At 40.9% G+C, this 26,724-nt stretch overlaps 4 protein-coding genes across 14 annotated transcripts in view; 2 read left to right on the plus strand and 2 right to left on the minus strand.

The window, feature by feature from the left end:
* LOC118425436 (protein CASP-like) overlaps window positions 1-10,277 on the plus strand; it is a 33,187-nt gene extending 22,910 nt beyond the window's left edge. For 3 of the 4 annotated variants that reach the window (XM_035834246.1, XM_035834245.1, XM_035834247.1), the window contains exons 16-17: window positions 4-426; window positions 835-4,487. In XM_035834246.1, coding sequence (XP_035690139.1) covers window positions 4-426; window positions 835-1,742 — 1,331 coding nt within the window. In that variant the 3' untranslated portion in view covers window positions 1,743-4,487. Of the gene's footprint in view, window positions 1-3; window positions 427-834; window positions 4,488-5,378; window positions 5,516-5,843; window positions 6,006-6,566; window positions 6,684-7,001; window positions 7,089-7,994; window positions 8,052-8,447; window positions 8,529-8,799; window positions 8,865-9,227 lie in introns of those variants that run through there. The other variant, XM_035834248.1, reaches the window with a different exon arrangement.
* LOC118425437 (E3 ubiquitin-protein ligase TRIM41-like) lies at window positions 10,085-13,740 on the minus strand. Of its 4 annotated transcripts, none has more exons than XM_035834251.1 (5): window positions 13,523-13,740; window positions 13,021-13,190; window positions 12,490-12,646; window positions 11,845-12,015; window positions 10,085-11,542 (listed from the first exon to the last, which is right to left on the minus strand). In XM_035834251.1, exons 1-5 carry the CDS (start codon window positions 13,696-13,698, stop codon window positions 10,897-10,899), a joined length of 1,320 nt encoding a protein of 439 aa, XP_035690144.1. In that variant the 5' UTR covers window positions 13,699-13,740; the 3' UTR covers window positions 10,085-10,896. The 4 variants fall into 4 exon arrangements, with proteins under 4 accessions (XP_035690144.1, XP_035690143.1, XP_035690146.1 ...); XM_035834250.1 differs by having other exon boundaries at window positions 10,085-11,545; XM_035834253.1 differs by having other exon boundaries at window positions 11,410-11,542; window positions 11,810-12,015; window positions 13,523-13,739.
* A 772-nt stretch (window positions 13,741-14,512) lies between these two features.
* On the plus strand, window positions 14,513-24,579 carry LOC118425829 (cubilin-like). 5 transcript variants are annotated; one of them, XM_035834934.1, is made up of 10 exons: window positions 14,572-14,620; window positions 18,304-18,365; window positions 20,806-20,954; window positions 21,497-21,648; window positions 21,940-22,039; window positions 22,205-22,348; window positions 22,648-22,744; window positions 22,952-23,103; window positions 23,499-23,618; window positions 23,977-24,579. In XM_035834934.1, exons 3-10 carry the CDS (start codon window positions 20,894-20,896, stop codon window positions 24,180-24,182), a joined length of 1,032 nt encoding a protein of 343 aa, XP_035690827.1. In that variant the 5' UTR covers window positions 14,572-14,620; window positions 18,304-18,365; window positions 20,806-20,893; the 3' UTR covers window positions 24,183-24,579. The 5 variants fall into 5 exon arrangements, with proteins under 5 accessions (XP_035690828.1, XP_035690827.1, XP_035690825.1 ...); XM_035834932.1 differs by lacking the exon at window positions 14,572-14,620 and adding an exon at window positions 14,631-14,865; XM_035834935.1 differs by lacking the exon at window positions 18,304-18,365 and having other exon boundaries at window positions 14,513-14,620.
* A 524-nt stretch (window positions 24,580-25,103) lies between these two features.
* The window catches only part of LOC118426167, a 17,047-nt gene continuing 15,426 nt past the window's right edge, over window positions 25,104-26,724 (minus strand). The window contains exons 18-20 of the mRNA XM_035835429.1: window positions 26,136-26,262; window positions 25,590-25,734; window positions 25,104-25,342 (exon numbers count right to left, since the gene is read on the minus strand). Coding sequence (XP_035691322.1) covers window positions 25,104-25,342; window positions 25,590-25,734; window positions 26,136-26,262 — 511 coding nt within the window. The remainder of the gene's footprint in view (window positions 25,343-25,589; window positions 25,735-26,135; window positions 26,263-26,724) is intronic.

The following is a 26,724-nucleotide window of genomic DNA, read 5'->3' on the forward strand; positions in this document are numbered from 1 at the left end:
CAGAGCCCAGACCACCAGAGATGGTTGTGCCATCCTCGCCAACCACGTGTAGCAGTAGAATTACCAGCAGTACCAGTCCACCTGCCACTGTCGCCACTCCAAAACACGTGCCACCAGTCAACAAAAGGGTCCCTGAATCTAAACCAATGACAATTCAAGAACTTGTTGCCCTCTCCCCTGACCTAGACACATATGCCATCACAAAGAGAGTGAAAGAAGTTTTGATGGAGAACAACATAGGACAGAGGCTGTTTGGGGAGACAATCCTGGGCCTGACACAGGGGTCTGTAAGCGATCTACTGTCCAGGCCTAAGCCATGGCACAAGCTCAGCTTAAAGGGCAGAGAACCCTTTGTACGCATGCACCTGTGGCTGAGTAACCCAGAAGCCATTGCACAAGTCAAGGCCATAAAGGAAGAAGCCAAAGGTATGGGCCATATCATACAATGTGTATCAGCGACACTTTCAAATTTCATACAAAGGACAAATAGAGGTGCATGAAGAAGAAAACTGAAACAACATTTCTGAAAAAATATTTCAAACCATTTTCTATACGTGTACTGCACACCATGCATTTGCGTCATTCTTTGATAAGTAGTAGAAAGGGAAAGAAGCTGAGCATGTGAACCTACATTAACTTATACCTACCTGCCTACCTAGTCCCTTGACCTCCAGGTCGTTGGGGGGACAAGGTAGACATTAACTTATGCCTACATGAAAAATACATGTCAAGTAAAAGACATGACTTGAATCAAAAGTTAAATGCTATTGCTTGTACTACTATTGATGGATGGATGTTAGGATAAACCCACACCTTGTTTGTCTGTATTCACAGCACATCGCCGTCGTCATTCCACCTCCAGTCTTTCTGACAGCAACTCTTACGACGGCCCTCATCACAAGAAGCAGCGGGTTGTTCTCTCCCCTGAAGAAAAGGAGGCCCTGAGAAAGGCATATGAACAGGAACCTTACCCCTCACCCAGCACCATCGAGTACCTGGCAGCCAAACTCAACCTTCGGCCGTGCACCGTGACCAACTGGTTCCACAACTACCGTTCGCGTCTGCGGCGAGGCTCATTCAACGAGAGCCACCACCACCAGGAGCAGCAACACCAGCAGCAGCTGCAGGCGGCCATCAGTGAACTACATCAACAACAGCTTCAAATGCTGACCATCAACCTTCCAGCGACCCCTAACGACCTCCCCACCATGGTCGTCATCAACCAAGACGGTGCCCTCAACCTCAGCAGTAGGGATAACGCTTCCAGTCTGTCAGAAACGGTAGTCGTAGCAACTGCAGGAAACGGTCCGAATCAGGAGCAGTCCGGAAAGCCTGAGGCCAGGGAGTGGGACAGTCGCAGTAGAGACAATGGTCTGGGACTGACCCGAAGGCACGGTTCAGAAAACTCTGAGACTGTCGTGTGCAAGACAGAAGTAGACAATTGGAGCGACACAGACGAGATGGAGGTGGAGGATGGCAACTCCCACAGCAGCCAGGAAATGATTATGCCAACTCCAAAACAGGTAGTGGCTGTAGGAAGGATGGAGAACCCCTCCCCGGGCAGCCCTGCTGATCTGACCCCGCTAGTGGCTATTAACCAGGATGGTGTGCTGAACCTGAGCAGCAGAGATGATGCTGACGACAGCTCACAGGGCAGCCAGGACGGCAGGAAGATAACAGCAGTCAAGAGGTTGGAGAACAGCATTAAGGAGGAGGAGGGGTTGGACCAGTGGGAATTCTAGAGGATACAAATTGCCTCACTCAAAGAATACAAAAGCCAAGCTCTACATGTCTGATGGTGTATGTATACATATACATGTGCTTGGAAATATGTCCTGCTTTTTCTCCTCAAAGTAAACTTGACTAGCAAAAAAATGACCCTGTTACAGGTTTGATTTTTCCTGTGACACAGCAGATACATGCAAGTTTAATGTTTATCACAGGTTGAACCAAGACCCAAGCCTGCTACCCAAGAGTGCATTTTTATGCTATGTTACAGGACTGACATTAGGTTAAGGTGGTAGGTCTTTGACAAGAGAATCTAGTTTCATTTACCATAGCATTAGAATTTATGAATCTGTACCTTTAAGCAAAGAAGAAATCATGCATGCAATTCATGGTAAGATAAGCACAAAAACTAACAATTTAGAAACCATACATAAATACGATCCTTCCATTTTACCTCATACTAAGTGGCCTGTCATTTTAGTTTCAATCCTACCTATCACTAAGATGACAGTAACTGTTGGTATTAGATATATAAAAACTTTGTTGAACAAAACAGTACTACCCAATGGCAGTGCTTATACATGCACTCCTGTACAACATGGAGACGGAGTAGTTTTACAATTAGTGATGCAGTATCAGACTTGCGGCAATAAACTTCTGACAAAAATACGAATCACAACTCTACATACCCAAGCATAGCCTCAACAAATGCTTACTACAACTCCCCAAACCGCGGCCCCAAAATTATTGTATACAGAATCATTTTGTCTGATGTTATTGTGGAAAGGAAAGCAGGTCACAAGGTAATATGACTTGTTGGCCTGTTGTTCCAAAAATGTGTCCTAAAATCATGTGTAAAATTGCTTCTCATGATCATGTATTTGATGGAAATGTAGTTTTGTAACATTGTCAATATGTGCAGTTATATATAGATAGTAAGGAAGCTGTATCAATATAGTTGTGAGTTTATGTAAAATAAAGGAGTGAATGTCCGAATGTGTCATTACTGTTGCCTTCATGATACACCCCTGTGAGATAACATGGTAGGTCCCACCTCAGCTAGGTTATCAGACTCTGATGTGCAGTCACAGGATCGGTGTATTTAACGAATAGGGTTGTAAGTTAATATGGGACAAAGGTACAGAATGTAAACTTGTCCCATGTTAAATGTAATAAAAATTGTGGTCAGCTGCAATTGAGTGTGATAGTTTTGTAAAGCTGCCTTCCATTTTTATGTACCTTAGGGTAGAAGTATGTAGTGTACAGTATAACAAGAGTAAGTATTGTATAGATGTGCGTGAAAACTGGGAGCAAAACATGTCAGTATTAAAACAACAGGAACATCATGTCACCTGTAGTAATTTTGTACCGATTGTGATATTTTTGTACTTGTCAGTCTGTGCAACAATGTTATCTGTGGAAAATAGAATTCCACACAAAGATGAAATATGTCTTCATGCCCTGTTGGTGTATTTGTAAGTAGTAAATGCATCATGTGTCTCCGTGTTATACATGACCTGAATGTAATGTCACAAATGTCAGGCTCTTCCATTTTTTTAAATTTTGCATTGGAGACACCAAAGAAAAATATATCCAGGGGATCTGGGAGTTACAGCATATACATGCATGAGGATAGAAACTTAGAGGAGGTTTTCAAAAATTGGAAGGGGGTGAAAAGAAAAGTTTCGGGTCACCCCCTTGAGATGTATGAAATGGAACAGCCTTACCTTGTCTAAATGCAGTCTTAGATGTTCTTGGTGTTGTTCAGATCCCATGCAATGGTAGTGTTTGTAAGTCACATGTTCACATGTTGTTCCTTGTATCTTGGCAATATCTTTTTTTCAGGATAGATAGTTCAATGTCAATACTGTTGTCTGTCAATGTTTATAGCCATAGCATTTATAAGCAGTTTTCTAAGATATGTTATTTGCAGCATTTTACTCTTCTCTCTAATGTTAGCAATAACATGCTTAATATCTGTAGTACTATACTGTTGTATGTGCATTGCTTTTTGGATTGCAAGGGCTGGACTTTTTAGTCACTAAAACTGTTGAGACTACTGAGTTTATTCTCTATTATGACACTTTTTAAAAGCACTCCTTGGATATTGTGATTTCGAAGTTCGCAAAGACTTTCTTTATTTTTTAACTTTATTGTTTCCTCAATAATGCAGTGATTATATGAGATTATTATGTACCCTTACATTCTTTATTTACAGTCCACACTTGCTTGTATGCATCTGTGTGCAACAGTTGTACAATATGTAATTGTGTGTATCTACTCTGTCTAACAGTAGTACAAAATCGTATTAGAACAACATGTACATGACAGTAGTCAATGTTCAAACTGTGTCTTAGATGTCTCAAGAAAAGTGTCCAGGTGTAATGGACACATAAGGAATTTATCCTTAAAAGTATTTCGCATTAGGTACATTTCTAAATTTTGTTTTGTTTTTACTTATATGATATTTTATTTAGTTAGTTAAATTGTGTAATCTGTAAGATAACTTACATAAAATGTTAGTTCTTTTTTAATATTTTGTACCATTAACAAATATTGTGTCACCTCATATATTTTGCTATGTATTGTATATGTAATGCAGTCTAGAATAGATACTATCCTTGGTATAGCCTATAGTTTTCTGTGTTGTACTAAAACATGTTATAATGTCTGCCCAGCCTGAAACAGGTTGGGGTATATGTGCCACTTATGTATTGTCTGTGTACAAGTCTCTGTGTAATAAAAATGTGACACCCATGGAGCGGTCTATTATTTTTACATCTACCGGTAATTTTATTAGCTCCTGCCAGCATTGAGTTTTGCATTTAATGCTACCATACAATACAATTAGACAAAAACCTGTCAGTTACTAGAATTCAGAATTCATTTCTGTTTTGTGACTACATATATTTTATTTCAAGCAAGTGTTGCATTTAGCACTTGAAATATCTACCCTTTGGAAAGCTCCTAGCCTGGATACCATTCTGTGTTACTGCTGGCTTGCTTGCTCACTACTGCTAGAAAACTCCATGATTGTGGTTTTCTTAGACCTAAAAAATATTTCCAGTCACATAATGAATATATGTACTTCCATCAAAACGATATAACCTTGTTGGCACAAAAGACCATTAAGAGACATTGAAGACAAAATCACTTTTTTGCATGAAAATACACTCACCACATGAAGTTAGTCAGATTGAGGTAACTGAGCCTGTTTGGGCTGCATGAGGTGTAAGAGTTAGGCAGCTGAGCTATGACATTGTCTATCATGTCTCAATATTCATGTACTGGTTTACTGGCCATGGATGGACATAAGAATATATCTAGTAGTAGTGATAAGTTGACCTGTGATTTCAAAGCTGTCTAGATATAAGTCTGTCCTGATCTATGATATAATGAAGGATTCAAAAAGGCAAATAGCATGATATGAAAAGCTCATCATGTTCCTATCTGTATTTGAGAAACCAAAAATAATAAGCTGTCTTCCTTCCAAGCCAACAGGTAAATAATGTGAATGCTTACATTACCAGGACACAACAGTACGCTGAGGTCATAATATTAGGTAAGATGTAGGAATCATGCACCGGGCTTCTCGAAATATGCTTTATACGACGAGACCTTGATAGACATGGTTGCCCCCCTCCCCACAGCTCACTTCAATGATCTCCAGGAGCAGTACAGTGAAGCAGTCAGCACCATGCAAGAACAGAAACTGCTCATCACTAAACTGGAGGCAGACCTGGCCAGTGTTAACACCTTGTCAACACTTTACAGAGGGGAGGGAGAGGTTGGTAACTTTCTGTTGGGAAGTGTAAAGTCTACTCTTCATGAGAAGTGCCACTGAGAAAAGGTAGTGGCCTGAAATGTCTGACTGTTTTCAAAATCATATCCTTGTCTATTTTTCTGCTTGTCTATTTGGCGAATCTTATTACTTGGATGTCTAACCTTCATTGACGTTTAATCTTCATGTTGTCAAGCTTCTTTCTGTGTCTGCTGTATAATAATTGTTACGCATCAGCTGATTGAATTTTTATAGACATGATGAATGATTTCCTGTGTGGGTAGATTTTCTGCTCTGTAATAAAAGAGTGTCTCCTGTCACAACTCCCTTACAGGGCTCTGCTAGTCCAAACATCACCTCTGAGCTTGTTGCCGAGGCGACCCGAGAGGCTGCAGCGAAGAGCCAGGATGGTACGCCATCCAGCACGGAGTCACTCCTGTCTATCGTGTCCAGTCAGAGGGAACGTTTCCGCCTACGCAACCAGGAACTGGAGGGGGTAGGTTCCTGTAGGGCTAGAAAATGCATAGAACTATAGATAGCTAGCTAGATGCTATTAGTCTCTACCAGACTCCAGGTCAAACCGGAAAACCGTAGAAATTGAACAAATAGAGGAGTAAGCCAGCCAGAAGAGTGTAGCCGGCCAGGGAGCAGTACGCAACCGTTTCAAGATAGCGACCCCTCACAGACTCCGCAGGTCGCGCGTAAACAGGTGTATGCATATTTTGACCAGTGTTGATGACTTTCAAAGGGGGTTACCATTCTGTAACTTGAGCTTTATATTGTTTCACAATTGACATAATTTATTCTGGGCCATTGCAAATCGTCTGCAATATTTTGAAGATGTCTAAGAAATGCAGAAGGACTTTCTTTACAAAGCCACCCCACTTGACTCACTGACTCAGTAGGTAGTTGTATTGCACTGGCTTGGCATCAGATGCCATCATACATCTCAAAATCAAAACATGTTGTTAGTTTGTTGCATGTTAGAAGAATTTTACAAGGGAATTATGGAGAGATGGAGATCATTTTTTTCTGTATTGTTTGCTTGTATGTTTAGGAGAACCGTCAGCAGCAGCAGCATGTCCAGATGCTGCAGAACGAGCTGGACAACCTCAGGTCGGACAACGTCAAGCTGTATGAGAAAATCAAGTTCCTGCAGAGCTATCCAACCAAGGTAAAGGTTAGGATAGTTTATGGGGATACAAGTTGAGTGGAAACGCTAAAGCCAACACTAGGTCTATGAACAAACTGAGCAGTCTTAATCATGAATGATAAAAATGTCAAATTACACACAAAGCACACGCAGTTACAGCACCAAGCTTTAAGTGCACTAGTGGGCAAGTCAAACTTGCACATCACTATAAGGTGCAGTGATGTTACATGACAATCTTAATGATGATATATTGTGTAGGTATAGATAAAATATAGCTGTCTTGCAGTACATATGATTGTATTTGTGGATAATGCTTATTGTTTGTGATATGATTGCCAGGCCATGACAGCCACAGATGACACAGAGAGTAGATACTCCAGCCAGTATGAGGAGAGGCTCGACCCCTTCTCTTCCTTCAGCAGAAAGGTTGGTAGAAATTAAAATTACTTGACTGTATTGTAAGGTCTTTTGTGAGTAGTCGTATTCATATTTATACCAGCACGCCCGGATGATGATGATGACATGGAGGCAGTTAGTGTCATTTACATGAAGATAGGATTTAAACAAGTGCTTTTAAAAAAGCTGGCATTTTGCCAATGTTTGCGTGTGTGAACGTTTTTTTCTAGTTATTAGAATGTCATATAAATAGAACAGAGTAACTAAACCTGATATTGGCGCATGGAGAGATTCACATATGTGCCTGAATCTAGATCTAGACGCCACCTGTTAAAATTTGCGTGAACTGCAGCAAATTTCACTACACTGCCTGTTTTTGAGTGAGCTCTGTTGCGGGGCATTTTTAAGTTGTTTTTTTTAATTTTTATTTCTATTCGGCAAAAAAAACGAAGCGGCGAATCCGTTAACCAAAGAAATAAATTGGTGTGGCCAAATGGATGTAAAAATTAGTATTTTAATGGTGTAAAAAAGAAAAAAAAAAATCTACCTCCCCGGATTCGAACCGGGTGCATTGGTTTAGAATGCGTAAACTTTAACCACCGCGCCAGTGCGAACATGTTGACGAAATGCCTGTTTTAACAGGTATAGAAATGTTTGGCATGGATTGAACAGGTCCGTTCATCTCAACATCACTCCATCACAACGGCGACTACTATGGATAGAAGGCATTTTGCGACTGCAAGTCGCAAAATGCAAAAAACTATTACAGTCCTAAAAGGTCTATACACATTGTGCACATGGTATTGAAGAAAACCTGCCAAAGGTTTTTAAACAATACAGTTGTTTGATTGGCACAAATATATTGATCCATCATGTTGTATACATTTTCGGGTATTGGAAGTTTTTAATCAGTTATCATTTCTTATCCTTCTACAGGAACGACAGAGAAAGTACATGAACATGAGCCCATATGACAAAGCCACCCTCAGTATGGTATGCCATTTTTGTTTCTTTTACTTTTTCAAGACAGTTAATGCTTCATCATAATGTGTTACACTTTTTGTACACAAAGCACTCACCAACAAGCTTTTGATCAGCCCTATGAATCCTTCTCAAGTTGAGTGTGTACAAATGTCTATGATGTTAATTGATATCACAGATGAACTTTCATTCAAATGAAAAGATAAAGGTTTACATCATCTGTATCTGTATCTATATAGCCAGTATAACCGCCGTTCCGCTGTAATACACTATTGTGAATGTATGTTGTCTAAAGTGTACATCTTTTGATAAGATCATTGTGTACTCAATACAGTTTGTGTGTGGATATAGCTGGCTTATATTCTTAGGCTTGTGACATACACGTATTTATGTCTTCATTTCTCTCAGGGCCGTGTCATCCTGTCCAATAAGATTGCTCGAACCATCACCTTCTTTTACACCCTGCTCCTGCACTGTCTGGTCTTCCTGGTCAGTATGAACTATTAAGTGCTTTCATCTTACCAATTCACAGTTTTAAATGTTAGTAACACTTTACCAATACTTTATTTCAAAGGAACAATATATTGTTATCAGTGTAGTGCCATCAACAGGGATTGGTCCATACTTTTATTTTTGCATTACGAATCATGACCTCTCATTTAAAGTGATTTATATCTATTACTTATCTGTGTATATAAGATGACATCAAGTCCAATTTATTATGATGTAGCTGTTCATTTTGTGATGACCATTTCTGCAGGTTTTGTACAAGCTTGCTTACACCGAGAGCTGCAAGAGGGACAGTGCTGCTGATTGTTACCAGAAGTATGTGCTTTTGTCAGTCTTGTTCCATGCCCTTTTGTTTAGTTCCACTTGACTTTCAATGTCACTTTTTTAGGTGTGATCTATATCAGTAGGTATATCTGATATGAATTACTATTTGGCATAACACATCAGCTCTGCAGGTGCTGTTGACTGGTCATACATGACTGTGTATTATCCATTTGGTGTGTCTTATTACCTGGATACCTTCATCAACGTTCATGAGTATTACATATTTTCTCTTCTAACTCCAGACATTGTTTATTGCAGAATGTATCTTAAAAAGAATTACCCAATTATACTTGGTGACAATGAGTTCCAATGTACGATAGACACTGACTGACACCTGTCATCCTCCCCCTGTAGGTTTGCTGAACACATGCAGCAGTTCCATGAGGACCCACACCATGGCTGATCATCAGTATCATGTCTAACCTTTAGGTTTGTACATGGAGAACAGGTGATGTGGAAACTCTCCAATGGCATTGAGTCTTGCCTGTGAGAGCCTTAAAGTCGAAAGGTATTCTTATACAAATGTAGTGTTGGATGATAAGAAGTGATCTCAAACCATGGACACTATATGGTTGCCAAAATATCGATGGCAAATGTGTCTTTCCTCCACGTTATGAGTGTCCGTGCACCCTTTCCTTAGCAATTGTTGAAGGCTCTACACGTGAACATATTGTAGATCTCTGTTTTATGTTAAACTTTTTTCTTTTCTTGTCTGCTTTAATAGCTGAAAACTATTTTTGAATAGAACCAGTGCAATGTATAAACATCCATTTTGAATAAAAAGTTGGAATATTAACACTTAATATGTGGTATACATTACATGTAGTTCTAAATATTGTTCATGGTTTTAGTTAAATGCCACAAAGAATCTGAACCCTGGGAACCAGGCGAAGCTGAAACTATCATTGTAAACGCTCAAAAATATAGGCCGCAGTATCTCGTATCTGAGTAACACTGTAACAGATTATTCCATACAATATACATGGTTAAGTTCAATGATATTTACTGACAGATGTCTTCCTTTTCCCTAGTATTCTTGCAGCTTGTTGCACTGCACAAGCAGAAGTTGCCATCTTCTGCCACTACCTAAGTATCTTATAAAAGCTGTAGTGTGCAGAGCTAATACTGTGTTGTAATGTAGTATTTTGGGTTCCTGTCAACATCACTTAGTCTTATTTATTGTTACAGGTAAAACAGGACTTGTCATAGGGTGTTGGGAATATATTTGTTGCTTTTACCAAAGCTGGCATAATGCCATTTAACATACAATAAATGTAAGTAGCTGGTGCCAACAGACTGTACAGTGTGAGACAAAAGGTAGATTACACAATTCAACATTTCATGTATACATCCATGCACTAGATATATATGTAGCAAATTTCATAGCAATAAATTGTGTAAAAATGCTTATAGCATGTCAGCTGTTTTGTTTTGTGAATTCTAGCTAGTACTTAAGATAAGGCTTGTATTCGTTTTCAAGTCAACAAGATGACATTACTGTGGGCATGCATGTCAAAAGCATACTACAGTATACAATATGTACTATTATGGCTAACAGTATTCATAAATTATTGTAGACAATATTTTGGAGTGTAAAGTTACCATGCCTATTTTCACACAGTGCTACATGTATGCACTATTCCATAAAACCTTAATTTAAAATCTTGCTCTGAATATATAGCCATTTACGTGTGCAACAAGCAAAGAATCCATAAATGCATAATGCATTAATTATACAAACTAATTAAATGGTAAAACTATTGTTTATTTCTTAATTAAGGCATTTTACCTTCACTTCTATCCATGATTCAAGAGCATTGAACATTCATTTAAGGAAATAATAATTGCAACATCAGTCTTTTTAGTGTTACATTAATGAATTTTAGAAACATGATTATCAGAAGCAAACAGACATGGTTATTACACTTATATCCTAGTCCAAACCGTGGACCTATTCTATTCTATAGATATCATGTTTAAGTTGGACTTGACCTTTTTATTCACATTATCCTAACGTCAAAAGCTACAGAAACATAGGAACTTCGGATACCGACACCAATGACAATTCTCCATCCCAGACAGAGAAGGCAGGGTACAGCGGTTGTGAGAAGTGTGCAAGGAATGTGTGCAAAATCCTCCGCCTCTCTACATCACAAAATGACAGCCTCCCTCCACCAAAGTCCAGGAGAACCCCCACCCTCTCTGGTGATGGTCTATTCATGGGAAAACTTTTCCCATTATGTCTTCCGGAGCATTCCATAAGGCTGTGCACTAGGCACCAGGATGCATTACTGTCCCCCAGACAAAGATGGCGGGGCACGTTCTTGTATGCTACACCAATCCTGTATGTCAAACTACTCCTAACATTGACTTCCCAGTAGTACACACTGCTTGATACTGACACATCCCCTAGTACAGTAGGGTTAGGGAGGAATCTTGTGTCCACAAATTGGTCCCGACCACAGGCGGTTTCTGTCCTCTCGTTCTTGATTGTCTCTCTGTAAACAGCGTTGTTGTCGTGGGACAATCGGACATCGCGGTGAGCTGTGTTGGGGTTGAACTTGAAGACAAGGATAGATGTTGTGTTATTGCTGTTGGCATCCTGTAGACTGAAGTCAGCATGAGGGTAGGCTGGGCCTTCTGAGTCTGTCATCACAAGGGGCTGGGGTCTTCTGAAAACAGTGCCAAAAATAAAGGATTTTCCTCCTTAATGTCTAATGGGACCAGACTTCCTGGAAATCCATACAAAATGATATTTAGAAAGTATTTACACTAACTGGATGGTGATGAGTTAGAGTATGTGGATATTGCCAATACTTCAATTTTTACAATGGATATACTGAATTGAATGTTGACGAGCTGGTATTCAAGCCACAAATCAAATCAGCATAGCTTCTAGTAGAATTTAATTGAAGCTTCAGTTTCTAAACCCTGACCTGGTGTTGTGTCTATGGTAACCAACAATGGCTACCTGTCAAGTCCCTGTGCTGAGTTCTCAGCCTGTTCCAGTGCATCAGCCAGGTAGTTCTGCTGGGATCCAGTCCTCAGTGCCGTGCAGAGCTCACGGAAGGCCTGGTCTCCTCTGGTGGGGAGAACCTGCAGTAAGGCTTCGTTCATGGCCTGACGTGAGCCTCCTGTGTTTCTGTGCATAAATTAGGCATTTTAATGATTATGAATATGCTATATAACAAGTAACAATATATTTTCGTCAATCAATGATAATGCTACATCATTTACATGATTGTTTTCAAATTAAGGTTAAGAAAATGTCACTGAATTATATAACAAATGCAGAATAACCATTAAAAAAGCCCATAGCAGAAAACAGGAGAGTGTAGGATTTAACTTTTTGAACTGGAAAAGAGTGGAACGTTGAATAAATGTACCTGAACTGAATGATGCTTTCCATTTTACAGAGAAAGAAAGAGGGATGTTAGGAAAACAGAACATTGTGAGGGACAGTATCACCAAGGAGGTTAAAGAAAGACATTTTTAAACCTCCTTGGTACCGCTATTTCAAATTCTAACTTAAATACATGTACACTGTACTAACTACAATAATTACATGTATATAGGTTAAAGGGGTCATTCTCAAGACTAGGCTTATCCATCTCACATGATCTCTGCCTCCAGTCTGTCCGTGAGAATGCCTGTAGCCAGGAGGTAGGGTAGGACGTGGCGAGTGTGCATGTCCGACACTAACGTGGCGCGGTGGTCACGTAAGATGGAGCGATGCAACTCCGACATGCTACCGACTACAGCAGCAGTGCCACCTGTAGGAGAAAATAAAACATTCTTAAAAAGATACCCTCACATAATGTTAGTACTAGTAATTTGTTCTGTGCATTCTGTAAGGTTTCCAGCAACAGTGCCACACAAATCATGAGCACATAACACTTCAATCAACACAACATTACCCATATTATTAGAAGTTTTACACTAAAACTTTTAGATGCAGGTCAAAATGAATTTGCACTGCAACACAAATTTATCAGCTCCTAATATCAGCTAAGCTGCCTGGGTTTGCCATGTATTACAAGGTTTCTTAATAAACAACAATAAACAACAACAACATTGTCTGCAATTTCAATGAACATATAAAGCGTCATTTACCACCTGAGATAATGGCTTGCTGTAAAGTATATACCTCCTCTGCGTGGCGCCATGCCTGCAGCCTGATGTTCCCCGTTAGAGGGCGCTTGCCTCCGGTCCACGGTCTCTTCCCTAAACTTCTCAAGTAGATACACCAGATCCTCACGGTTACACTCCTGAAGGAGGTCCTCCAGTGCTGTCAGGTCCCCGTCAAGGATCACCCTTCTGTATGAAACAACCACAACAAAACTCGTACATGTATAACGTTAGCCTATAACCAGATCAAAAGCCCCTTTCGGAGAACCAAACAAGTCGAGGCATGTCACGCTACAAAATAATTTTTGAGTCTAGTCTCTCTTCGCTTTCAGTTCCCCAAATGGAGAACGAAGATTCTTTAGAAAATGAAATGTTAGCCATGTTATGTTTGAAGTCATTCTTTTCTTTTAGATAGTTACGATACGCTTTATTTGAAACAACCAGCAACTTAAAAGGCTTGTTTTTCACTTTCACCCTCACCGTCTTGCCCTCACCAAAATTATCTTCTGAGTTTGTTTTACCTGGACAAGAGTTCTGCAAACATGGCCTTGCCGTCCGAGATGCCGCTCAGGATGGCTTTAGGGATCTTGTCCTCACACAGGAACTTTAGAGTGGTCATATCTCTGTCCGTGAGATTATCGGCGATCTTGTTGAGAAGTTTTCTGAACGGAGAGACGCGGAAGCCTGCCGCCGCCATTGTTTGAACTTGAGCACTCCCAGCATGCACTCGGCGGGACAGGAAAGTCCACTTTCGTGCTGAGGGGTGTGAAAATTTTGTACATGTACTTCATCATGTAAACCATAGACTCAAAATACTAGTGCCTTATTTTTGTTTTCTCATAAAACTTTTGGCTTCCTGTAATATTTGATTGATGATGCAATTCTTATGATTTTGTAGTACTACTAGTATACCAAATATTAAACTCAATTCCCCTGCAAATACCACAGGCTGCTGGAGCCTACTAATGGGGTATTCATATTTTAGCATTAAGTACTCAAATTACCAAACGCTCTGCTTGATGAAAAAGTAGAGTTAGGCCGAATGGGTCGAATGATTTGCAAGAGTCATTAGGCTGCCACAGATTTACATGGTTGCTAACTTGCTAGAAAAGGAGTGTGTTTGTCTCATAATGTGTACGAGAAAGGTGACAAAAAGTTAGTAAACACGGTTTAATATCTGAAAGTTTTGACAGTTCATTGAGACTTCGTAGGTCTAATTGACTGTTTAAAAAAAACTTCTACAGACCAAACATTTGGCAGTTGAGAACAGATCTGATCATCATCATCGGTCGGCTGTTTTAACTTAAGTTGGCCTTAATTGCAAATATCCTGCTAGCCAATGTAGGATACCACACATGTAATTTACCGGGTAACGTTAACTCTTATGCCAAAAGTTTTCATTAGCTTGCTAATTCCAGGTAGTGGACATTATTGAACGCTTGTTTTACTCGTCTGTAGCTTAGTCACGACCCTAGCGGTTCATAGCCAAACCGCAGATACGGGCTGCCGCAATCTCAGCCAGTCAGTGATCAGGTGTCAAGTCACGTTCCTCACTTCACTAACCTCTTCAACTATGACGTCGATCTTTTTGTGTGTGAGGGTACGCGTGGTTACGAGTGGTAAGCTCTGTGTTGTGTTGTGTTTTTTTTTTCTACACTGAAAGTATAGCCGGGTTCAGAGCGCTGGTGTCTATGTGGGTCAAAGGGCACCGCTGTCACCCGTAGCTCAGTCTCTCCTGTAGCTGCGGTGGGCGTGGACGCGTCGTCAGGAAAGCAGTCAATCCAGGTTTCTGGGGAAAAAAGTTGTGTGTCAACCAGTTTTGATCGGATCGTCTTTCAACAACGATGTAAACACGTCGCCAAAGGTACGTGGTTCTGGCACATGTATTCGACCGTGATCTATGGGTCGTGGTTTAGGCATTTAAACATGGTCTTTGGACTGTGTGGGTAACAGGTAGGGTGGCAAGCAAGGCGTTGTTTGCTCAGTGGGGAGTGTTTTATAACGGGCTGGTGAACGCGTGTGTTTTTACAGCATACTGCTGTGACGCACTACATTTATGTCTTATAGGCAGCCATGATGGTACAAGATATGCTGTTATATCACGGATTATCCATAATGTATAAATCTTGGCTCCTCTCCCAGAACACTTCAAGTATCGAGAACTGATAACACTGACGATTTTCAGATCTACAGTTCTAATTTGTATGTGCAAATATGCACGGATTCTTGAGTTGTCTCCCAGAGAAAGCGCTTTGACCCTCCCCACACCTAATTCTGTGACAGTTTACCCTCTGTCCCCACCGTGCTACCCCTCTACTACCCCCTCCCCCCGACAATTCTTGGTTGCTGCATGCAACAAATCCTTAATAACAATTTCAGTATCAGTCCGATATGTATACTACTTAAATAAGTTGTAACGTTAACTCAGCATGCCAATTATTTTCATATTCCCCCCTAACCCATGGAATCCAGTTGCTTTACCGACTATATACCAGCCCAACGGTAGTGTTCGTTATGAAGAATTAGATCCGAGGTACAGCCTTTATGCCGGGCTATAAATAATAGCAAGGGTCATGAGGGTCAACCCTCTCTTCTATCGTCTAGCAGCCGTCCTCTTTTATCTAACAACCACTCTGGGTTAAAATGGAGTCTTTGTGATTTTTTAACCAAGGGACGCGATGGCAACATTTCGGAGGGGATGTAGCATATACAACATGTAGTAGAAATTACAAGGATGAATGTGTTAAAATGACTTTGAAAGACATGCGCTTTATATTAAAAAAAATAGGTGTAATGTAAACTGGTCCACAGTTTTAAATGTCCTTTTGAGCATTAATATGTAGCACTTTAGCAAAATATTTGTCGGCGCGTGCACACTTAGCGGAACAATTCGTGCTCTGTGCAAAGACATTTATTGATCGGTGCGCAGTAAACCGTTAGACCGTTGTCTGAATGACTGCTATGTGTACAAATGTTGCCACACACGCTCCTGTCATAACACGGGGATAGGGCGTGTGGGTCACTACACTCGGCCTGTCATAACAGGGATAGCGATATAACCTCATATTTGTTTTGTTGACGGTAAAACAGTGTGCAAAATAGCTGGCATGTGCGTGGTTTCACATACTTCATAGCCTGGAGCACGGAAATGCTTTTTTTTTTACGATTTGTAAAATGTATGATTTTTAAAACTCTATCTCTCTTTTAAACCTCCTGACTGCAAAAATATACCGTGCATTATCTAGTATTCAGCAGTAAACTGTAATGTATGTTTTTGCACGGCACGTACACGGTATCCCGACATCTGTCAGAGCCTAATTGTGCCGGTATGAATCTCTTCATTCAGCACTTTGCCGATACATGCGACACCTGCGTCAAATGTACATGCTGTGAACCCAGATTATTTAGTTGTTTCCTAATACTTTGTACCCTCCTCAAGTGCTGAGTAAATACACCTGATTGATTGATTGATTGATTGATTGATCGATCACTGAATTAAATACCCGATTGATGAGTTATCGAATATTAACGCTCACATACAACTGTTTTAAACAGCTTACAGGAGGAAGTTAGCAATTGAGATGTCGTTCAATCATTACGTTTGGAAGACCTGTAAATTGACATAGGCACATACTAGTATTGTGACAAACCCAGTCATGCCCTTTACTTGAACTATTGACCCTTGAACCCTTGGACCATTTTCCATCTCTACAGGAAAAATACATATACCAGCCCATAACTGTTTTGTTGTCGTGTAGAGATGAATATTAGAACGAATAAGAAACAACAAAATTGATTTGTTGTCTTGTCTTTGTTATTCCAAATCTGAAATAGTTTTGATTTTGATGGATAAATAAATGAAAGATTACCATCTTCTTAACGATGAACGTCAAAGAATAAAAAAAATCCCATTGCTACAACGTCGCACTGTCGATGACCGTTATGTTGGTTGATAACATATCAGAACCGTTGCATGAAACAGTCACGTCTGCTCTCCACTACCGCTAGACAATCAACATACCGAGGAGTTCACTTGTCCTTGTTGCTATGGCGACGGACCTCTTGTGCAAGTCAGCCGCCGTCTCGAACAAATCTTGTAGGAAATTTTCTCTACAATGTTGGATAGAAGTCTCAAGCGTAGCAAGGGACGTAGCGGGGGCGTTTGATTGAATTGTATTATGAATTAAACATACAAAATGGAGGTTTTGCATGCATCAGTTGCATGGTTCCATACAGAAAAGTGAAGTCTACATATCGGTATTAATCAAGTAGCTTCTTGGTATCAATGTTCACAACAAAACGGTTAGGAAATATCTCTAATATAATGCTTACATTTGTTATATAGCCTCACATCCAATGTCTATTTTAGAGATGGCAGCATGTTTATTTTGCCATTTGCGAAAAATGCAAGCCGTATGGTATGTATGCAAGGAAGTATTCAATTGAAAAATGCATTCAGATATGTGTGGCATTTTTCAGTGTCTATACTTCACGTTGGCCTTCACTACGCGGTTATTTCTATATCAGTGTTATGGGTTCCTACAGCACAGAAGGAAGCGATGTCAAGAAAAAAAAAACTTTTCTATGTTGCGTGAAATCAGAATTATCCGGTCCTAAATTGCGCGTTGCATGTTAATCCGAGCTTTTGTAACCTCCCATTACTCATCACAGCCGTATCAAAGAGCCCAAATTGCACAGGTTGTTGTACTTTGTTCGTTCACAATACTGGAAACAGAAAGCCCATAATACGTTAAGTAAGGATGCGGGTGGTTGAATTTCCGTCTTGTATTTTGCAGCATCACGATGATTTATACTCCGGCTCATTCGTCTTTCCTTTGTTGGAGACCTTTCACTTCCAGATGCGTGATCGCTATGACGGAATGGAATATAGCTAACTCCAATTACTGAAAAATCTGTCAGATTATACGGGAAATTTGTATTCCTGCCACAACAGGAATAGTACTGGAGGAAAATATTGCTGACGCATTGTTATGAACTTTTGCATGTGGATTAAATCCTACACGTACACACGCGTACACTCACTAGTCTTCACCGGCTTAACTTCCGACAAAAAGTAGGTATTGGCCAAATAGGACGATAAATTTGCAATAAGAGCTAGCTGACCACACATTTGCAAGCAAAGAGTCTGTGTGAGACGTTCGTAATTAAATGCCCTTATACGGTACGGACTGAAGAAACCACAGCGAGCACTAGAATGGGACCTCTGTTACTGCGTGTTCTTTCAATCTTAAATTGTTTTTAACCTCAACCGCCTCAAGTACATTTTATTGTTTGGTTACAGAATGATGTAATGGTCACGTGGTGACGCCGGCTACACAAGGCCTTATTCCAACGTCTGTACAGGTGTGTACGTCACTGGTTATATTTGTAGTCTCTACCAGATTCCGGGTCGCTGGAAAACCGTAGAAATGGAACAAATAGAGGAGTAAGCCGGCCAGAGGAATGAGCCGGCCAGGGAACAGTACGCAGGTCGTCCAGCGACCCGGAGTCTAGCTGGTAGAGACTATTATATTTGGGCATCAATGTTTTCACCTCATCGTTCGTACAGCGACGTAGAGTCCCTCATACCCTCATAGTTCAGTGTAGAAATCGGACGCTGTTTTACAAGCTCAAACCACCAAGCGCTGAATTTATTCATTGATCATGGTCAATGGTGATTAAAAGCTTCGTAAGTTATTCCTTATCTCAAAAGAAATACATCTCAAAAGGACATATGTGTGTTGAACGAAACAGAAAATGCAATGCGAGAAGAAAAGTAAGACAGAATGAACGGATGAATGAACGGGATGAATAGATGGAGGCTACGTCGCCATTGAAAGAATATTAACCGTGCTCAATAGAACTACTTAAACAATGTCCAAGACTTCTCACAAACTAATGTCTCAAGTTTTAGGTAGGGACTTGAAAAAGCTGCTCACTGTACTCAGTCTTAGCTTGTCTACATTGAACATTTTGCATAATTAAATATACTTCAATCCGCACGTAACCGTCTTGACAACAAACTTATACATTCCTATCCACCCCGTTTCTTCTACCTTATATCACCTCGAATCATTGAATGTATATTGTGGTCGTCAGTAAATGGGATATGTACAGTCCCCGAGTGTAGCTCTCTCCCGAGTCAGCCATGACGGCAGCTGATCCTCCGTGACTGGACAAGTTCAACAGCACAATCTAAGGGCGACACAGCCCAACCGGTATACAATGTTGCTTCAACCACAGTTTCTGGGGGTTAAGTTGTGGAAATATTCCGAAGTGGTCTGCCGTTATATATTGCTGTTACACGCGAAAATACTGTAACTTTGTCAGCTTTCTGTCTATCAAGTGGTGGGAATCGTTAGATTGTGGTCTACGTTGTTGATATTACTTCTGCTCTTTGTCACTATCAATGTGGATATCAATGGAGATCCTTCTGATAACACGTAACCAACTCCACATTGTAATCCAGTGTCTTTAAGTTAGTAATGTTTCTAAACTCAGACTTTGACCGGCACATTGACAGCGTCGTAACCCCAGCAGTCGTAAGCTCATACTAGACGCTTGATGCTGCAAATGTTTATCTACTGTCGTCATATGGAAAGGATTAAAAACATGTCGCATTTCATGTGTTTGTACAGTTAACTCACAACTTTGAACTTTAAATCCAGTCTGTGCCTGGTTTACTGAGTTAAGTATCGTGCACAGCGAGGTAGAATGTGTCCCGTACAAGCCCATACAATGTCCATGGATTAACCATTTACAATGAGCTCTGTGTAGAGCTTAGCTGTACAGGCATGCAGGTATCACTCGGACGTTTAAAAGCCGTGGAATTCAATACGTCATTGTATGTAGTGCATGGAGCGCAAAGTACTTAGCTGTGTATGAGGCTCTGTGCATAGAGGGCCTCATGTTAATGCTATTCAAACAGAAGGTTCGGTGTGGGGTTATTTTGTTGTTTTCTGCGGCCGTTTTTACGATGCTTCGCAATTAGTGACAACATTTATTTATATTTCCTCCCCTTTACAAGGAGGCCGCAAAAACATACAGCAACAGCAAAAACAATTATCTTTGACTGAAACTTCTTTGGAGAAGTTTGCATTTGTACTTATAAAGCCTCCTTCTGTGCAGAAAATTTCCGATTTTCTACAAAGAATGAAGGCTGGATTCTTCAGCCAAGTCTGTTGTCAACTTTAGTGAACGTTGCATCTACATTCTTTCAATTTAATACATTGAATTAAAAACAAGCCTGCACTGCAATAGCTTGCATGAAAAGATTGGATGTATATAATGTTGCACATTTACTTCTTGATGCTTCGTTCTTCTCTCAAAATATACAACTTAAGTTGGGGCATGTTGAGGAAGTGGTGTGGAAAGTGACAATCTTTGCGCAGAATGCCTTCACTTTATTTGTTTATACACTAGTCAAAAAGCTGCGGAGCGAAATAAATAGATAGTGCGTTATGCATGGCCACCTTAAAATCGTTTTCACGCTTCAGTGTGTAAAAGCTATGATGAGATGTGGACGGACTCAGATCGAGAGTTTTGCACTGTTGCACGTATCAGTGTCTACCACAAGAGGGATGGGGTTGTATCAAAGTTTGAAAGACCAACGCCATCCCAAAGTCAAATTCTGTAAGATGGCGCCACAAAGGGCTTGTTTAGGAAAGTGAGCTAGAACATGATTGGAATGCGAAGTTATGATGAGTTTTCATTGGATGATGTTAACGATACCTTTTGATAACATTAAAGTCAGTAATGCGTGCATTGTTCTGGCGTCATATATGTTCTGCTTCCTTGACACCAGGGGCTGACGCTGTTCAAGCTAACAGTGCCAAACAAAGCTGAGCATTTTCCGAGTTCTTTGTGGTCGTCCACCTGAGCAACCCACGCGGATGTATATAGCTGCTCTACTTGCGCTCCTGGCGGTGATTCGGCCCGTCCTGCCGGATGCAAGTAAGGCATTTACATGTCTTGTTTTTCTTCATTGCTTGTTATTCTTATATTTGTAGTCTGGTGTCTAGATACATACCTTACAAACGCCCAAGACTGGATTACTCTATGAAAGCTTCAGTGCTGTCACTGGCCCGAGAAGCATAGCTCTAGTGAACTGACCCATCCACAACAAACAATCGGTCCCTTTTAAATTCGTTCAAACGGGCCAGGCTATTTCACTCAGAATGGCTGCAAATGACACGAATTTTTTTCGATGCAGGAACTCATATTTATTCCGTTCAAATTCATAGTGTTGGAGTAACAGGTGTTATCTATATCGTGGCATGGCTGTGTGTTTCAAGTAAAACCATAACAATGTCAGAACCTTATCGGGTCAGCAAATGTGTTGATGTTTACAGACGCCACATTCTTAAATGTCCTGCTACACACGTAGCGAACACGATTGATTTCCAAACCTTAAGATCATTCCTATTGTACATTGAAGCTCCCTGTTTGCCCGTTTATTTTCGGCTCTTTTAAAGTCCTCTTTGCTCTTTTCTCAGTTTGTGATAGGACGTTGATGATCGCGACGTCATCACCCTCTGTGCTGACGTCAGATGGGTACCGCGGTTTGTACCCAGCAGGTACCGACTGCACCTGCGAGCTGAGAGCGACAGTTGGTAACGTGGTACAAATCAGCTTCAATGATTTCCAGGTACGGGTTGGATACATGACTAAAGTAAAGCCTTTCCCATAACTAATCTATGCACCTGACGTTGACAATTCAAAAGATGTGTATTGCGGTAGGGCCCGGATATGAGTTTGCTTATGCAAAATGGAGTCGCATTGAGTCTTTCTCTCCACTATTATAATCTAGCTCTTGTAGAAATGTTGAGATGATTTCACACCGTCACATTGCCTTACATTCTACCTTGTACAAGTACAAATGTCGTGAAATAAAGTTGATTCATTCATTCATTCATTTCCACTTGTTAACATTGTCCAGGTCGACCCGTACCCAGGGTCGTTATCGGGTGCCCCGGGAACGTGTGAGCACCACTATCTAGAGGTGTACAACGGTCTGGAGACCAGCGGGAACCTGTTAGGTAAGATTCAAACTCCTGATGACTTGCAACTGAATCTGTTTCCATCCTATGAAGTGTCCTTGTTTATTGCTGATTATACTTTCACTTTTCGGCTGAAAAGAAACCAAATCTTCTTTAGTGATAACAGTTAAAGAATAGAAAGTAACTTTATACGCATTTTTGTAGGTTCGTTTTGCGGAGGGGAGCGGCCTCCCATCCTGCTGTCCAGTGACGTCAGCATGACGCTCAAGTTTGTGACCAATCCCCATTCCGCTAACAACCGGTATCGGGGTTTCTCACTGAACTTCACCGCCATAGCCAACACACAGGGTAAGGCTTCCCCTTCGGTATAGCAGCGTTTGATTGGTTACTAGTGTCTTTGTTTCTACAGTAAGATGAGAAGACATAATGTTAGATAGATAGTTTTGAGCATGATTGTTGTTGTTATTCTTTTCTTCTGAGGGAACCTCTTTTTGACTACCGGAGGCAACGAACCAAATTGGGATAATAATGATTGTAGAGGTGACCAAATTTTCCTGGAATGAATGAAAGATTACTGTCCGTTCAAACTATTGCCCAGGAAAGTGGTGAAGAACAGGTGTTTTACGCTAACTTTCTGTCTACTTTAGACATTGATTCAGGCTGTTGGAGCATGCGCAGACTGACCGCCCCTAGTGGGTCCATCGTCAGCCCCGGCTTTCCGAACGAGTACCCAGCAAACTTAGCGTGAGTCTGGAGATATTTTAGATTCATTATGTTTTATATATGATTTTTAGGTGTGAGTTTGGATTATCACTTAGATATGAGAAGTTACATGTGTACTTTTGCGTCTCTCCATTTCTGAATGTTTGTAAGATATATATGTAAGATATATAATGGTTCCACAAAACAATGTCACCTGAAATTTAAATACTTGTTGCCATTCTGCTATAGATGTACGTGGGAAATTGTGACTCGTCCAGACAGCAAAATCACACTGCAGTTCTTAAGCTTCCTGGTAGGAGGTGCTACTGCAACATGCGACAACAACATCAACGACTACGTTATTGTGTACAGAGGAACAGGGGAAAGCAAAGTATCAGAAGGTAGATCATTTGCCTTATTGCTTTTCAATGTTATCTGATACTAAAGAAACCGGAGTGGTGTCATATAGATGTTTGTGACAGGCGCGGTACAAAAACACGTTACTAGCTTTCAAGACTTGTGGAACTGCATGATATCAGGAAAGATACAATCCATCGTGGATTTTCTAACATCAAGTGTAAATGGGAGCTATAGATCTAATGATATTCCTGTTAACATCACAGAACCCACTAATCATTAAAGACGTAGGACTTTTCGTCAGCCACTGCCTCCAAAGAAGAAGTCGAACCTCCCAGTAAACAATGTAGAATCATGTATATAGATAGCTGTATAGAATAGACACCTGTTACTTTTTACTGTATAGCCAGTAGTGACCCGTAGTTCTGCTTATCCCAAGGGACATACTGTGGATGGGAGTTGCCACAATTCACGGACCTGCTCAATGAGGTCACCATTGAGTTCGTGGCCAACAACGTCGGCGGATGGCGAGGTTTCTTCATGGTATACACCGCAGTAGGTGAGTGTTGTATACACTAGATAGACGGCATGAAAAAAATAAAACATCGAGCTTTGTCGTCAAAAGTTGATTAAAGGTATCTTAGAATGTAAGATTCACTTTGAGTGAAGAAAATGTATTTGACACATTTTGAGAAATGTTTCAAATGATTTGAGATCATTTTAGACCTATGTTGATCAATAAATAAGGGAGGGGAGTTGAAACTGGATTGATAAAAGACAGTAGACCAAATGACTAGATGAATTTCAAGAACAATGTGTCAGACGATTTTTTCTACAGTCAACTGTTTGATTAATTGTTTGATTACTCAAAGTAGTCATGAGTTTTGTGTCTAACACGAGGTATTCTGATCACACAGGTCCGACAACCACACCCACCATCCCTCCAACCATCTCCACAACGGTTCCTCCCCCCGTGAACACAATGAACACTCCCCAGCCCCCTGTCACACCCGGAGCCTCCTACGTCCCCACGGTGGGGGACCATGCCGCCAGGCTGGGGGAAAACAGCTACATTGTGGTTTTCTTCTTACTTGTTGCAATACTCACGCCAATCGCTAGATGATACCCGACAGTAAGAGAAAAATATTTTACTACTTATGCTGCAATGATGTAAAAGTATCAAATTATGGAGAAAAATTACAATATCAGAACGATTTAGTTTTATAGCTGTATAATGTGATATATTCTGGTCATAGTGATTATTCTTATGATTCTGCCAACAATTCGCTGTAAGAAAAGTTGTAAATTAGCGAGCACACATGACCAAAGACCTGTATGTGAAGAAATGCCAGCACTTTTCACGTAAGAATAACGAGTGGCATTGGTTTGTATAGTAATATCATTCTCTTTGGGCGAAAATAGTAGTCACTTCATCATTCTTCAGATTACCTATATCTAATTGAATCTTGTATTTGTATTTTATTTCAAGTAATTGAAATAAACGAAGTGTCTTCATCTCATTTATTTCTCAGAATTCAATTTATTTTCCAACTATGTGTAATGCAGCCACTCGACATTTCGTGCAAGTTAGCTCTATATGCAAATCAAACCCGTGTGCTAATGTACTGGAAATCAGCCTTGACGAGTCCAGATACACTAGTAAGGCCCGAGTCATATTCAGTACCATATTTACGACAACATATTCAGAGGGAATTCGAACTCTTGGTAGTTTCGTCAAATAAAATTCAGCTGTTTTGTGACGGAAAATTTATACAACTCTTTATTTTTTGATAACATCGTTCATATTTGTAACACCAATTCACCTTTATTCGCAGGGAAACCTATATCCGTTGTTCATAAGACAGGGCTTTTAGATATATTAAGTGGATGGTGGTTTCAAATTGCGATATTTTCACAAATTTCAGTTTGAAATGTGCATATGGACGAAGAAAGCAAACATCTTTTTCATATCAGTTTTTTTAGTGTAGAAGCTAAACAGTATGATGTGTGCAACTATATATATACATGATTTTCCCCGAACTGCTTAGCAGCCCATCCAGTATTTAGCCACGCTGCGCGGGTAGGGCGGGTTGGCCCCGTCGGTCACAGCCACGCCGTTGTCCAGCCTCCAGTACTGGTTACCCTTGAAGATGTAGTTCACGTCGTTCGTCCACTTGATAGCCGCGTCCAGGCGGTCCGGGAAGCCCTCCCACGCAGTCAGTGACCTCGGGTAGCCTCGGTCCAGTCTCCTGGGGCCCTGGGTGTACCGCCAGTATTGGCCACCTGTAGGAGGGGGGGGGGGGCGAAGATAAGTTTGTTTGGTACACACTATACACTCTCCCTATTGGTTATGACATCAGTGCTGTATTATTGTAGCCAGTAGGCACCTGAGTACTAGTAGTGAGGCTAGCTGTATTACGTGCACGAGGCACCTCCTAGCTCGAACATGGGACCTCCATTTTACACCCCTTTCCGAAAGACGAATGGAACCCCTTACATGTCAGAAACAGTGAAACGAACAATCACTCACCCTTGAAGAAGTAGGCCCTGATTCTATCCCCAAACTCTCCGTAGTGCAGCGCAGCGTCAATGTTAGGCACGGTACGCCAGAGGCGGATGGAGCGGGGGTAGCCGCTGTCAGGACTGGTGCCGCCAAACCGCCAGAACTGGGCACCCTGCACGGAAATGTCACATGGCAAATCAGCATTTCAATTACATGATATATATCGATGTCACTAGGCCTTCCATGATCTTCCATTAATTATCCAAGCAAATGCATGACTTAGGCATGTTTTCTACTATGATTAAGACTTATGATTGACATGGCACATTTGGCTTTCATAGCCCCCATAGCAGGCTCTCTGGGCCTGTTGTCGCCCGGCCGGCATTACAAGCGACCCAGTGCAAAAAGAAAATCAAATTGTAAGGCCATCAAAGTGTATTATGAGCCAAAAAAAGAAGACTAAAGGTCCAGAGAGCCTGCCATGGAGGCTATTCAAATAGATACTTTGACAAGATGTTTGCAGGGTTCAACGTGCAACATCGACCTGTCAGAAAGAAAACCTTTAAGTTTTACCTTGAAGAAGTAAGTCTTCCTGTTGGGCGGCCAGTACAGCGCGGCGTCTATCCTGCCAGCAGGCAGGCCTTCCCACCCGTCAGCGATCAGCTGGGGGTACCCGGGGTCCGCGCCTGCGCTGTTCAGTCTCCAGAAGTAACGGCCTGACATTGGGATTAGGAGGAAAATAGAATGACGAGTTCTGTTGTTTCAACGTGATAAACTGTTGAAAAATGAAGGCATCTTAAACTTATCTAAAGCCTGTGTATCTTCCAGTGGTCGTGACAGAAGTTCAGCTGTTGTGTATACCACATCCTGCATGATATATATATGTACTAAGGAGGTTACATGATATAAGTCTCCTCCTGTTTTCGATCAGTAGAATGCAATCAGTGCACTTGAAGGTCTTGTAGAGTACCACAGTAAGAGCCAGTTCAAATAATATGCCCGTTAGATGGGTAAAACAGTCGGGATTTGAATATCTTGACTCTCTAGTTTTGAGAAAGTCTGTTATTTCTTCAGTACCCCACAAAGTGGTGACAGAACGAACAGGATGTACATTACCTCTAAAGGCGTACACGGACCCGTTAGCGAGACGAGGAAGGCATCA

This window comes from Branchiostoma floridae, chromosome 11 (assembly GCF_000003815.2).
Source record: "Branchiostoma floridae strain S238N-H82 chromosome 11, Bfl_VNyyK, whole genome shotgun sequence".
Classification (NCBI taxonomy): domain Eukaryota; kingdom Metazoa; phylum Chordata; class Leptocardii; order Amphioxiformes; family Branchiostomatidae; genus Branchiostoma; species Branchiostoma floridae.